The sequence below is a fragment of the Rissa tridactyla genome, chromosome 1, assembly GCF_028500815.1.
Source record: "Rissa tridactyla isolate bRisTri1 chromosome 1, bRisTri1.patW.cur.20221130, whole genome shotgun sequence".
In the NCBI taxonomy this organism is placed as follows: domain Eukaryota; kingdom Metazoa; phylum Chordata; class Aves; order Charadriiformes; family Laridae; genus Rissa; species Rissa tridactyla.
Genome location: NC_071466.1, coordinates 131,728,677 through 131,741,384, shown reverse-complemented (window position 1 = coordinate 131,741,384; position 12,708 = coordinate 131,728,677). Strand labels below are relative to the sequence as shown.

At 50.1% G+C, this 12,708-nt stretch overlaps 1 protein-coding gene across 3 annotated transcripts in view; it reads right to left on the bottom strand.

Moving 5' to 3' along the window:
* Positions 1-729: 729 nt before the first annotated feature.
* SIDT1 (SID1 transmembrane family member 1) overlaps positions 730-12,708 on the bottom strand; it is a 50,426-nt gene continuing 38,447 nt past the window's right edge. For all 3 annotated transcript variants that reach the window (XM_054222347.1, XM_054222430.1, XM_054222502.1), the window contains 9 exons: positions 11,732-11,849; positions 10,903-11,039; positions 9,057-9,165; positions 7,788-7,864; positions 6,592-6,638; positions 5,656-5,761; positions 5,224-5,334; positions 4,361-4,474; positions 730-3,399 (listed from right to left, as the gene is read on the bottom strand). In XM_054222347.1, coding sequence (XP_054078322.1) covers positions 3,337-3,399; positions 4,361-4,474; positions 5,224-5,334; positions 5,656-5,761; positions 6,592-6,638; positions 7,788-7,864; positions 9,057-9,165; positions 10,903-11,039; positions 11,732-11,849 — 882 coding nt within the window. In that variant the 3' untranslated portion in view covers positions 730-3,336. The remainder of the gene's footprint in view (positions 3,400-4,360; positions 4,475-5,223; positions 5,335-5,655; positions 5,762-6,591; positions 6,639-7,787; positions 7,865-9,056; positions 9,166-10,902; positions 11,040-11,731; positions 11,850-12,708) is intronic.

Genomic DNA, 12,708 nt, shown 5'->3' with positions numbered 1-12,708 from the left:
AAACCAGGCAGTAAAAAATTAAAGGCTGGTGACGTTCCTACAGGTGTCAGATGCTGTAATCATTGAGCCTCAGACAAGAGTAGAGCAGTATCTCCACTTCAAGCACCTTTAACGACCCCAGCATAGCCTCCCACCTGACAAGCTCCCACCTTAGATGGGATCTACACATCTCCCTCCAGGTCCCAGAGGAGCAAGGCAAGCCTCACCTCAAGTAGTGGGTTCTTTTGATTTAGCACTTCAGCAGCATTGGTGCTCAACAGGCTGGTGCTAGCAGGCTGTGTTCAAACCCCATGTGCCCCCAGCACCCAGGGATTTATCCTGCTCACCACAGCACTGCTGTCCTGCGAGCACTTCCCCACACAAAACCCTGTAAGCCACCCTGAAGGCACACAGGGGGCTTGACCTGAACTTTTCCAGGCACTTGCTAGAGCAAGAGACTGTTCATGCAAGGCCCATGGTGAGGACTTCACCTGGAAATTTTATCCCCTTCTCCTGCTGCCTCCCCCAGTTCAAGCCCCAGAGCACTGCCCCACTTGCTCCCTAGCTCACCTCAGCAGCAAGTGATGTGACCATCACACAAGCATATCACCTTCCAACAAATCTTCTACTGCAGCTCTTCATGCAGCTTCCAGGTGGCACCACGCAGCAGGGCTCCGTGCAGCTGTGCCTCAGACCTCTGCTCCTGCTGTGGGGCCAGGACTAGAGAGGCAGAGAGAAGGGAGGGAATGGATGGTGCTGGCAGCAGCGCTATCACTACCTGTTACCACCTGCCCTCCAAGTAAAGTTCTAGAAAGAGCACACCCTGCACACCCCAGATATTATTTGGTTTCACCGGTCAGAGAACTGGAAGTGCAGCACTTGGGCTCCTACCACAGCCCTTGCATTTACAGGGAGGTGGTTGGGGCAGCACAGAGCATGTGTTGCAAAAAAGCTGTTGGGTCAAACATTCATACACCTTTGGGTACAAAACCTCAAGTGGTTCCCTCCACACAGCATGTTTATAACCACGCTGGGCAAGACAGAGCACCACAGCCCCAGCAGGAGTCCCTGACAGGGGCGGCTCAGTCTTGCTGCACTCAGCAGTAAGGATTTGGGGTGGGTTTTTTTTGCACCTCGGACTTCCTGGCAGCCTTCCCTTATGGAAAGAAAAAGGAAGCTGCAGACAAGTCTGTCTAGATAATGTTGGATTCTGCCATTTTAGACAGACCAAGAACATATGGCAAGACTGCAGGATGGCTGAATGGAAAATGTGGACTATCCTCAGCCTGATGTTCCTCTGCTGGTGCTGCTCAGACAAAAAACAAGTGTCATCTCCTTCCCTGCAGCCCATGCTGACGCTGTTAAAGAGAAGCCCATGCTTCGCAACAAGCCTGGGCAACCTATCCCTATTTCTAGCATCATTGAACATTCAACAATCTACATTCATCTGCACGGCAAACCTGCAAGTCAAGCCCAGAGCATTGTAATAAAACACAGCACACAGGGACCACCACCACCTTCTGCATGTTCTGGCACACCGTTCCTGAAACATGGCTATGTCTCCACAGGAGTGCAGCTCTGCTCAGGAAGAGAGCTGCTGGCAGCCTCTTGTGTCATTCCTCCTCTAGCTCTCCCTGCGCTCTGCCGAAGAGGCTACAAGTGACAAGCAAGGGTGTCTGTTCTTTACTCCACTTAGCCCCACAAAGGCAATTTGGTTAAGAGGACAAGCAGTTCATCTGTATCAATGCTCAGGAAACTGTTTGTGAGACTCCTAAGGATGACAGCAGCTGCGTGACACCACTGGGGAACCCTCTGCCCCAAGTGCTCTCTTTGCTACTGCTGAGAGCTGGAGCAAGAATAATTTAGATCAACCTGCAAAGCAGGAAAGTGAGAACATTCATTTTGACCATCTTGACAAACTCCAACTTAGAAAAAAATAAAAACCAGCTAGTGCAAAATCTTTCTAGGAGATACAGACTTCTTGGAGTAGAAAGTTTCCATAGTCATCTGTTTTGGTAAGCACAAGTGGAATGAAGCCTTTGCATCACTGGGTACATGCACATATACCAAAGGAAAAATGCTCAGACAGAGACAAGAATAAAGACAGCAGGCCTCAAAGAATACTTTTTAATTCAAAATTAGCAAAACAGGTCACATTTTAGATGCAAGGCCTAAAATAACTCACACCTTATTCTTGTTTTTTAAATAACTGAGAACTCGAGAAGAAAGCAGAAACCGTTTAAAAACTTGCTTCAGACGCAGAAAAGTTGGAGAGGAAAGAAGTTTGGTCCAGATCTTTAGCTAAAGAGCTCAACCCCAACCGCCCCCAAACCTCCTCCACACTCACAGGCCATAAGGGAACCTGATTTACCAAGTTTGCCTAAAGCAAGCCTGTGGGAGGAGAATGTCTGAGGCTGCTGGACAGCCTCCCTGTTCCACCTTGCCCCTTTAGCAAGGCCACGCAGCAGGAGCCATGGAGTTGCCCAGCACACAAGGCTGTGGCTTCACCACACGATTTCTCTTAGGGTCACTTGAGGACAGCGTTTCTGGTGCTGTGAAGGAGTCCATCACGCTGACAAGCGCCTGCACAGGAGTTGCCAGAGAAGTGAGGCTGTTCAACATGCGTAAGCGAAAGATGCCACAAGAGCAAGGCAGGAGGTTCTGCCTCTGGCAGAGCACTCATGGGCAGCTCTAGTCTACCATCTCCCTCCAACACTGCAGTCCCTTGGACTTGTTTCTCTTGTTGCTGTGGCTCCCCACAGGCTACAGGAGGAGCCTCTCCAACAAACAAAACAAAAACAAAACAAAAAAAAAAGAAAAGAGAAACGAGTCCACCACTGCCACCTCAGCTTGGAGTCCTTTGCTCACTTGGCAGTTGCAGGACAGGAACCAAGAGCTCTCCCCGTGCTGCAGAAGGGACTTTCCAAGGGCAGCAGCCTACAGGGTACAGGCTGACGATGCAGGAGGAGCTGCATTGCACTTGTCAAGCCTGCTCACCAAAGAGGAAGCGGGGCACATCATCAGGGAGGAAGGGAAGCAAAGGTCTCAAACGCACCTCCTTGTTTCCTCTCTCTTCACTGGCTCCAGCACCCACCGCACCTACCCACCAGAAGGCTGCGCTCTGGCCTCAGCAGCAGTGTTGTGCCTGCCCCAGAGGATGCAGTGGGAAAGGAGCAAACAGTCTTCCCTCCCGGTCCCACCTCAGTTACCGCAGTACCCCTTCCATGCTTGCTATAGGATCTGGCTCCCCTGCTCCCATGGGGTGGTCAGCCACAGAAGCAGGCTCATTCCTCACAGATTCCAGTGGCCCAGTGCCTTTGGCTGAGCAATTTGGGAACGCCCCTGCCCCCAGGGGACTCAGAATACTGGGATCTTGTCCCTGCGCACCACATCCAGGTCATCATCCAGTGTCAGCAGGACCTGAGGAGGAAAGCATGAGGCAGCTTCAGGTCTCACTGGCCAGCCCATGGCTGCAGAGAATGACCAGCTCCCTGTGGCATCTCATCACAGGCGAGCTCCACCTGGGCCACGTCTCCAGCCTGTACAGGAGTCACAGCAGCAATCCACAGAGATGTGCCAAATTAACTTTTTTTCTGTAATGTTCCCAGCAAGTCACTCTGGCAGCACAGCTGACAGGTAGCTCTACCAACAGTGCTGCAAGGACCTGAACAGGTAAACCTGGCCCAACCATGATGGAGATGCTGCTTGTAAACTGGTCCCTCAACTGGCCTCTGAAGAGCCATCCAGGAGGCAGCAGCATGAGAATTGCTTGACCAGAGCTCAAGCACAGCAAGTGCTCAGGCAGCTCCTTTGGAAACAGTTTGCACCTTGCACAGCTAGGGTTAAGGTCTCCCCCTCCACTTCCCCAAAACACTATGCTGTGACACCGTCGCAGGGGATACCTCCACCTTTGCCACCAGCAGACCATCAGGCCTGAAAAGAGGTACCAAGTAGAGGAGCACCGGAATCAACTATGCAAGTGATGGAAAGCCCAGGAGTAAGCTAAGCTCCACACCAGTGACCCAATGGCCTGGGTCAAAGGGAGTAGGGTCCCTTCCTGGAAGGTCCTCACAAACCCATGAGAGGTTTGGTCCCACCCGTAGCCCTTCAACTTCCCCACAACAGCTGTGTGACCCACAGCCCCAGAGGGAATTTGAGGCCAGGAGACACAAGGAGCAACAAGCCAAAGAAGGAAGCCTGATCCCAATGAAAGGAGCATCCCACTGTGAAGGATGTCTGGAGGCAGAGCCAAGCAGAGGACCTGGGGCACTTCTGTGGAGTCCAGGGGCTATGACTCATAGCTCCATGTGGATAGAGAGCAACAAGGAGGAAGAAGAGAGGGTGAGGCCATACAGCAGAGTGGAGGCTCAGCAGGACTCACCAGAAAGGAGAAGAACAAGGCAGCCGCGGAGAGGAAGTGCCAGACGTCATGGTCATCAAAGAAGCCCAGCAGGATGCATGGCCGGTTCTTTTCACGGGACTCTGCTGGAGTCTCCTAGGGGAGCAGGCAGGGGGTCAGGACCTGATATTCACTCATAAAGGATGCTGGCTGGCCACACTGGGACCCTCTGGAGATCACCCTGTTTTAATCCTCCATACGGAGCCAGGAAAAGTGTTGTGCTGGCTGGATATGTGATGAGAGCAGGGCAGGAACACAATGTCATACCTAGACCCAGGTGGATCTGGGGACACAACCCACAGATAGGGGGACCCCTCTGGTCTTCACATCTATGATCCTGCATTGCACAAGCTGCACAGTCTCCACCAGACCACCGTGCAGCAAGCCCCTCACTTCCACGGAGATGGACACAGCATCTTGTTAGAAGGCATCCAGTCAGGATTTAAGAGCCTCCCAGGGCACAGAGAGCCCCCACAAGCCCAGGCATGTTATTTCCCATTGGCCATCTGCTCCAGGGAGGAATATTCCATCCAGCACTGGTCAGGATTTGCCTAGTTTTGCTTTCAGATCCTCAGACCTTCCTCTGTCCCCTAGTGAGGGCCAGTAACCTCCAGATCACCTGGGTCATAAATAGTCTCTCCAGAGCTGCACACATACAGTTATTTTTGCCTCACCACAGCTTCCCATGCTCCCTTCCCAGTCTGCTGATGGAGTTAAACCCTTTCATCTCTCCATGAGCACCCCAAGACTCTTCCCCAGAGTATTTTTTGTGTAAAACTAACAACAGGAAAGAAATATGACGGTAGACAGAGATGGACAGAAGGACAGTGAAAGGGCAACTTTACCTCCCAGCTGCTGAGGGTCTGGAAGAAGAAGTAGAGGGCGGCTGCCCACACCACTGCTGTGGCCACAATACAGAACAGGGGGATCGGCAGAAGCTTCTCAGAGCTGCGGAGCTGCAGACAGGGACATAGCCTCACAAAGTGCCCCAAGTTCTTCCCGGGGCCAGAGCCATGCATCGGGCTGACATGGCAGCCTTGACTATCAGCATTTGTGAAGGGCTGCCCACGCCAGGGAAACATAGTCCAGCCCCCCCCCCAGATGGCTACACAGCATCCCTCACCAACACCAAAGCCTCGTCCTGCCCTGAGCCCCACAAAGGCTCCTCCACATCCCTCTGCAGCACCACAGGAACCCAGAGCACAGCCAAAAAAGAGCCCCATCCCTTCCCCTTTGGAGACAGGCACCCCATGGGCAGCCACAGCTGCCTCCTTTACCTTCATGATGATGTAGAAAGCCAAGTACAGCAACAGGTTACAGATAAAGATCCCCAGTATGTAGGAGGCAAAGTCTCTGGGCCGATATACCAGGCCAAAGATAGCACTGAGAGAGAGAGAGAGAGAGAGAAGGGACTTTAGACAACCTCTTTCACTGGGGACAGGGTACATCCCCAAACTGACCACCACCCACATCTCCCTGCAGACCACAGGAAACAGCAATACTGCCACAGCCTCACAGTTCCCTGGAATAAATGCACCATTTGCCTCTGCTCCCTGCTGAGAAGGAAAGCAGAGCAAACTGGGCCATGGTCAGCTGCTGAGAGCAACCAGAAACCACAGATGACAGGCAAGGGACCTGGGTTGCTTCCAACCCATGGCCAAAAGCATCTCATCCAGTAGGAGCTGGCCCCAGATCTGTACATTTAGCAGAAGGCATGCTCCTGAAAAGCAGCTTTAGTGAAAAGCAGCCTAGGGAAATTATTTTAGGCCTCACCAAGAGCTGATCCCTCCATCCATGCAATTACTGCTGAGCCAGGCCTTTTGACTAATTGTCTGTCAAGTCTCTTACATCTTGGCTGCACTGGAGACCTCCCAGCTACATGGGAAGCACCTGTACAGCACAACATGGCACCATGGTACTAGGCCAGCCCTACACAAGCTGGCTCAGACATGAGCCATGAGAAAGCACCAGCCAAAATGCTTAGGGATGCCTTGTGTAGCTCTGTAGTGATGCATTGCATCCTATGGATCTGCCTACCATTCAGTGCTCATCAGAGCCAGCTCCTTGCTAAAACATGTCAGAAAGGCCCTAGCAGAGGACTATTGCTTAGACACTGCTGCATTTCCCCGTCACTTCAGATCACCCATGTGTCAATACCAACTCCTCCTGCTCACGTCCACAAATATGCAAGACACTCACACCCCACTACTTACAAGGACCAGTTGACCAGGTTTCCAACAATGAGCAGCACCATCCTGTCCTGAAGAGAAGACACCGATGATCATATGAAAGCATAAGGAAATGCAAAAAAGAGGCCTTTCCCTCAGAAATTCAGGATATCATTATGTGAGGATTTGAAGTCTGGTTCTTGCAAACACACATGCACCTGACTCTGAAGTTTGCTCTGCAGGAGCTTTTGCCAAGTGGAAACTGCTCTGGCCCTCACAAAGTTGAGGAAAGTGTTGCAATGAGACTAAACATCTAAAAGAGGACAAGCCCAGCACTTAAGTATCAACCTCAGGAGGTCCTGCAAATCCTTTGACTGTTTCCATTATTTTTCTACTTAGATTCCTTCCCTCCCACCATTTTGCAGAAAAATTATTGCACAGAGCAAGGACGTGCTTGAAAGAGGCACCAGGGAAAGCTTCGGATAGCATCCTACACATATCCACAGAGCCTTTTTTTACCCATCTCAGCAAGAGCTGGGGAAGCACTGTAACTACAGCAGGCAGAAAGGTTACACCTGTGGGGCATGTGCACTAATGCTTACAGCTGCTTTCATGATGTAGCTATTTCAGGCTGTCCAGGCTTACTTTTTATGCCTGAGTGCACTGTCTGCTTGCAAAACTCGATCTGACGCTTATTCAAAGATGGAAGAATACAAAAAATAAAAATAAGAAGGATGCTCAGGGATAAAAACTTCATTTGGTTTCAAGCCCTAATTAGCACTCTGTGCCAAGAAGAAAGTAATCAGTAGGACACAAGGTAACAGCTACTGTTTCTTACTTTTTTGCTGTCTGCCCTGAAGTGCTGTAGAAACAGCAATAGCTGTCGCTTAAGCCACAGAGCCAAAATATTGTCACTGCCTTCCCCAGAGAGACTGTGCTGCACAGAGCCTCATACCCACTCCTTTGAACGGATACGCCCAGAGAGCAAGAGCAAAAGCAAATCCTATCATGCTTATATTGCCTTTGCTCTGATGTTTTATTCACCAGGCCTGAGATCAGGGGAGACCTTAAAGTAGGGGACAAACTGCTCCAGTGGAGATCTACACTTACCCAAAAATTTGAGGGAGAGAGAAGGGAAGCAGGGAGCATCGTTTTTTCAAATAGCTACACTTCTTTCCTCTGCACATTGCCTAGAAAGTGAGCAATTGCTGAAAGAGGTGCTGAGATGAGAAATCACCTACCATGTACATTGGTCGACTGCACTGCTGGATACAGTCCGTGTACAGCACCATTGCTACCCGTCGAAAGATCCCCAAGTCTGTCAAAGAAGAGGAGAAAAAGCCACAACAGCCAGCAGAGTGAGCGCCAAAATGCCTACAAGGGGAAGATGCAGATACCCACTGGCTGACAACAGAGGACCCAGCCTGCAAATGGTCAGGGTGCCAACAGATTAATTTCTTGTCTTTTGGAAGAAGTCTGTGCAGAGCAGCGGGGCAACCACCACAGGATGTGGATGGCAGTCAGCCAGAGTGACAGGTTTAAAAAAAAATAAAATAAAATAAAAATCGTCCCCTTGCCACTGGCACTGCCCAGAAGTCAAGTAGGCCCTGACTGCACACACAAACAGGCTGGCTTTGCAACTGCATCTCCGGAGGAGAGACATGTGTGCAGGAAGGGGAAAAGCACCTTTCACGGAACAAGCTGCCGGAAGAGGGAAACAGCAGAAATTCAATCCTCATCCCTTAGAGGGGCAAAGCACACTCGAGACACCTTTGGTCTCAAAATCATTGCAGAAGCTTCACTGGAGAGCCATCAGTGGCAGTGGGGATGGATAGACATGCATGCACACACACCGTCCTCATCAGCAACAAATGTGGAGCTTGAAAAGGCTCCCGCACCAAGGTCAGAGGTCTCCTGTGCTATACGCCCCCTTGCTGCTAGCAAACTGACTGCACTGCTCGATAGCCAACCTCAGGTAGCACACGAGCCAGCCTCCCACACACGTCCATGCATCCCCAGCTGCTATGCTGCTGCTCAAACAGTTCAACAGAGAAAAGTGAGAGCTGCTGACAGTTACCTGAGTCAGGGCCATCTGAGGCAGAGAGGAGCAGAAGAGGAAGGAGAAATATGTTTGTAAGCAGAGCACAAGAGCCAGGTTCCCCATCAGACCCTCTCCCCCCTCACCCCATGATAGGGTTTTTATGTAGCTCACCACTCTGAGCACAGCACTAGGGAGAGCTGTAGCAGAAGGGCAGGCTCCCTCAGAGCCCAGCTCTTCTGCCACCACAGAGCGAACAGGACCTGCTGACTCCCATGCGTCTGGGAAGCAGCAGCACAAGGATTTCAGAGGCCAGAAAGAGCATCAGATGGATGAGAGGACAGGATAACAGGAAACACAAGCACAGGCCATGGGGTTGTGCTCACAGATGCACAGGATAGGTGACTCACGCATGTGAGGACAGGAGGCTTCTGCACACCCTAGAGCAAGATGGTTCAGTTACAGCACTTACCGATCTTGAAGCGGCCCATGTAGTAGATCTGGGTGCTGAGAGCCAGCGAGGCCAAAACATGGATCATTGAGAAAATAACCCAAAACCACATGTCATTTTTTCCAAACACCTGAAAGCAAAGACATTAAAAGCAAACTGAGCCCTGTTATCAGAAGGCTAATTCTTTCCTGTCCTTTATCACCGTGGGGCATTAGACAGCCTCACTGAACATGGAAGAGAAACTCCTAATTTTTCCAACCTGAAAACAGACCTGTAAAACCAAAACAAAGTCTAGAGAAGCAGGAGGAGCTCAGCATTCTGGAAAGGAAACCATTCTTTCTGAATGCCCCTTCAAACAAGGATGGCAGCTTGGAAGGACAGCAGCTGTCCCAGGGAGCAGAAATGCAGGGGCTCCCAGGCCAGGAAAGCTCTCTCTGCTGAGCTGGGCAGCAGCTCTCTGGCCAGGAGCTGGATTTTTTACAAAGGCAGTCATGGAACCAACTGTTACTTTAACAAGCACACTGTAGTGGACCAAAAAGGACAAAACTGCACTGCAGGTGATAGCTCCTATTGTACACTTCTGCTTTATTTAAGGACTAGAAATGACCTACAAATGCAGGTTAATGCTATATTAAAGTCTTATTTTTTCAGTTATACATTAAGGAGTCCAGTAACTCTGGTTTGCCATCAGGCTGTGACCACACACTTCCCTCCTGTGGGGCACAACACTTGCCTGAACTTTTCCTTTTGTGTGGAGAAAAAAAAAAAAAACAAAACCAAAAAACAACAACAAAAAAACCAAAACCAAAAACCAAGCAGAAAAGCCACCTTTATGCGAATGGAACAAGGGAGACACGCAGCTTATAAGCTCCACTGAACAGCTTCAAAGCATCCCACAAGAAAAGATACAGCATCCCATAATAAAACCCCAGTGTTTTGAACCTGGGATCTACCACAGCTATCAAGAGGTTATTGGAAAGCCTCAAGTTCATCAGCTGCTCCTGCGTGCTTTATCTCACAGTTGCCTACCCAGAGACCTTTGTAGAATCAATTGGTATTCTGCATTATATGTGGTAGTGAGGGGCTGACAGCGCACTGCGATCTAGCTGCTAGTTCAGAGCAAGAATTCAATGGATTTTGCCTGGTTATTGCTGAATGAAGATGAGCCCTTCAAAAGAGGAGAAGCAGAGACCTCCAAAGTAAAGCACAGGTTGGGGATTCAGGCAAGCCCAGCTCAGTACTTGCAATGCTATGAGCAAACAGGCAAAGTCCTGTACCAGTCTGACCTGTCAGTGACTACTGCTGCACAAGAGTGACTCTGATGACTCTTTCTGCTCCAGTGCCTTTCTATAGAGCTACTCCAGAAACTTGCCTGGGAGCCCCCCAGCCATTATTCTAGCCCTGCACCTCTCCAAGGATAGGAAGGCCAACTGCATGAGCTGTGCCCAGCAACACAGAATTTTCCAAAGGGGAAAAAGAGGCACAAGCAATCAGGTAGCGGACACTTGCCTTTGATGCTCAGCCAGCCTCAACCCCTCCTCCAAGGTGAGCCACCCCACAGGAGACCAGCTGCATGCTTGCACACAGACACCTGGATGCATGAATTTCTCCTCTTGAGGAGGGCATGTGGTGGGCAAAGCCCAAAGAGAAGCACACCTAAAGAAAACTGCTCTGCTCTTCTCCTCACTGCAAGCACAGGGAAAAGGAGGAGGAAAACCCAAGAGCCCTGGGAATTCAAATATTAGCAGCTGCTTAACACATTCTTATCCTAACCTGCTGCTCTCCCCAGTCATTTGCCCACTTAAGCTATGTTCCCAGCCACATCATCTCCTTCCCAGAGCAGCAAGTAGGTAAGAGAGAGCCATACCACTCCAAGGACGGCCAGACAGATGACCACAGCAAATGAGGCATAGGCAGAGTAGGCGCTGGCATTGATGTCTGGGTGGCGGGTCTGGTAGAGCTTGAGCATGCACAGTCCCGCAATCATGTACATGAAGGAGGTGTCTGTGGAGGGAGCACAAACAGTGAAAACAGGTACTGCCAGTAGGCAGAAAAAGCTGCTCTGAGTACATATAACGAAGTATAGCAGCAGGGCCAAACCCAAGGCCAGCAGGCGCAAGTCCCTGATGCTGCACTACATCGTACAGCATTTCGTGCTTTGCCATCTTGCAGAACATCTACCATGCTCTGGAGCAACAGAAAACAAAGGGGCTCAGAAAATAAGAGCCCAACACAGTGCAAGCACAGAAACAGGCAGGGAATTAGAAAATAGTTGAGGTTAGAAGGGACCTCTGGAGGTTGTCTGGTCCAACACCCCTTGCTCAAGCAGGGTCAGCTATCAGAGGGTTGTCCAGGACTGTTTCCAGTCAGGCTTTGAATATCTCCACAGGAGGCTTCACAACCTCTCTAGGAAACTTGTTCAGTCTTTGACCTCCCCCCAAGTAAAAAATAACTAAAACAAATTTTTATATTTTTTTTTCCTGTATTCATATGGAATCTCAAGGTCTGGAAAGGTGGCTGAAATGTGTTAATTTGCACCATCCAAAGCCTCACTGCCTCCTGACTGAGCCTTGGAACAGGCAGACTCCAGGGAGGTTTGCAAGGGTAGAGGGATGGGAAATGCCAGCAACTCAGCAGAAGACAGAATACGGCAAATCCTGCCTCCAGCTCAAAATGAGAAAAGCAATTCAGCTTACCAAACTGGAAATTGGAGTAATTGGGGCAGACATGGTAACAGGCACTAAGCACCCCTTCCATCATCAGAGCGATACCCATAGCGTAAAAGAGACCAAAATGCTTTGGGATCCCATAGTCCTGAAAGAGAGCAGTGCTGAATAGTAAGTACCCTCACTGTCCTGATGACAAGCGAGCTTCCATTCTCCATCACTTCATCCCTCCTCATCCCTATGCATGTCCTTCAGTCACCGCTGTGGATCTGGCTGAGATCTCATCTGAAAGTCCATAAGCACCAGACCCTTAAAACTGCTAAGGCCTTTACTTGCTACCAAGCTGGTGAAAACAGTGCCGTCTCCAGAAACCACCAGCACCACTGCCCACAGGGCTACAGATTTCCTCCATCCTTGCCCAGGAGATACCAAAGATAATGCAGAGGCTCTGGCTACAAACAGCTCTGCTTCAGAGCTAGAGGCAAACAAATTATTCTGGCTTACCACAGCTATATTCCGTCTTGCTAACAAGAGTGCCAAGAAAGAACTCTTGATTCTATGAGACACTAAAACCAAAAGCATCTCAGGACACTCCTACTTTCCACACACCACCCAGAAGAGGTTTCAGGAACAAACATTCACGAAGCAGGATACTAATGACCAGACTGTGTTTTTCACAAGCCCCATTACAAACCTATGTCTAGCTCTTTGTCCACAGGAGCCTCCCTCTATCCTTTCTAGAAAGCAGATCCTTCTCCTTGCTGCCCATTTCCTCATAAGGAAGGGGTAGGGATCCTCATAAGGGTTAAGGTAGGGATCCAGACATGCTCCCACCCAGCTCATCCATCCCAGTTCCTCCACAGTGAGCTCTGGAGGAAGAGCCACAGCCAAAGGAGTCATTCCTCTACTCATCTCCCTGTCTTTGCAAGCCACAGCAGTATGGACAAACTACAGCAAAGTACTGGGGTGTGCAAGAACATAAGTGTCCCACCTACATCCTCTTTTGG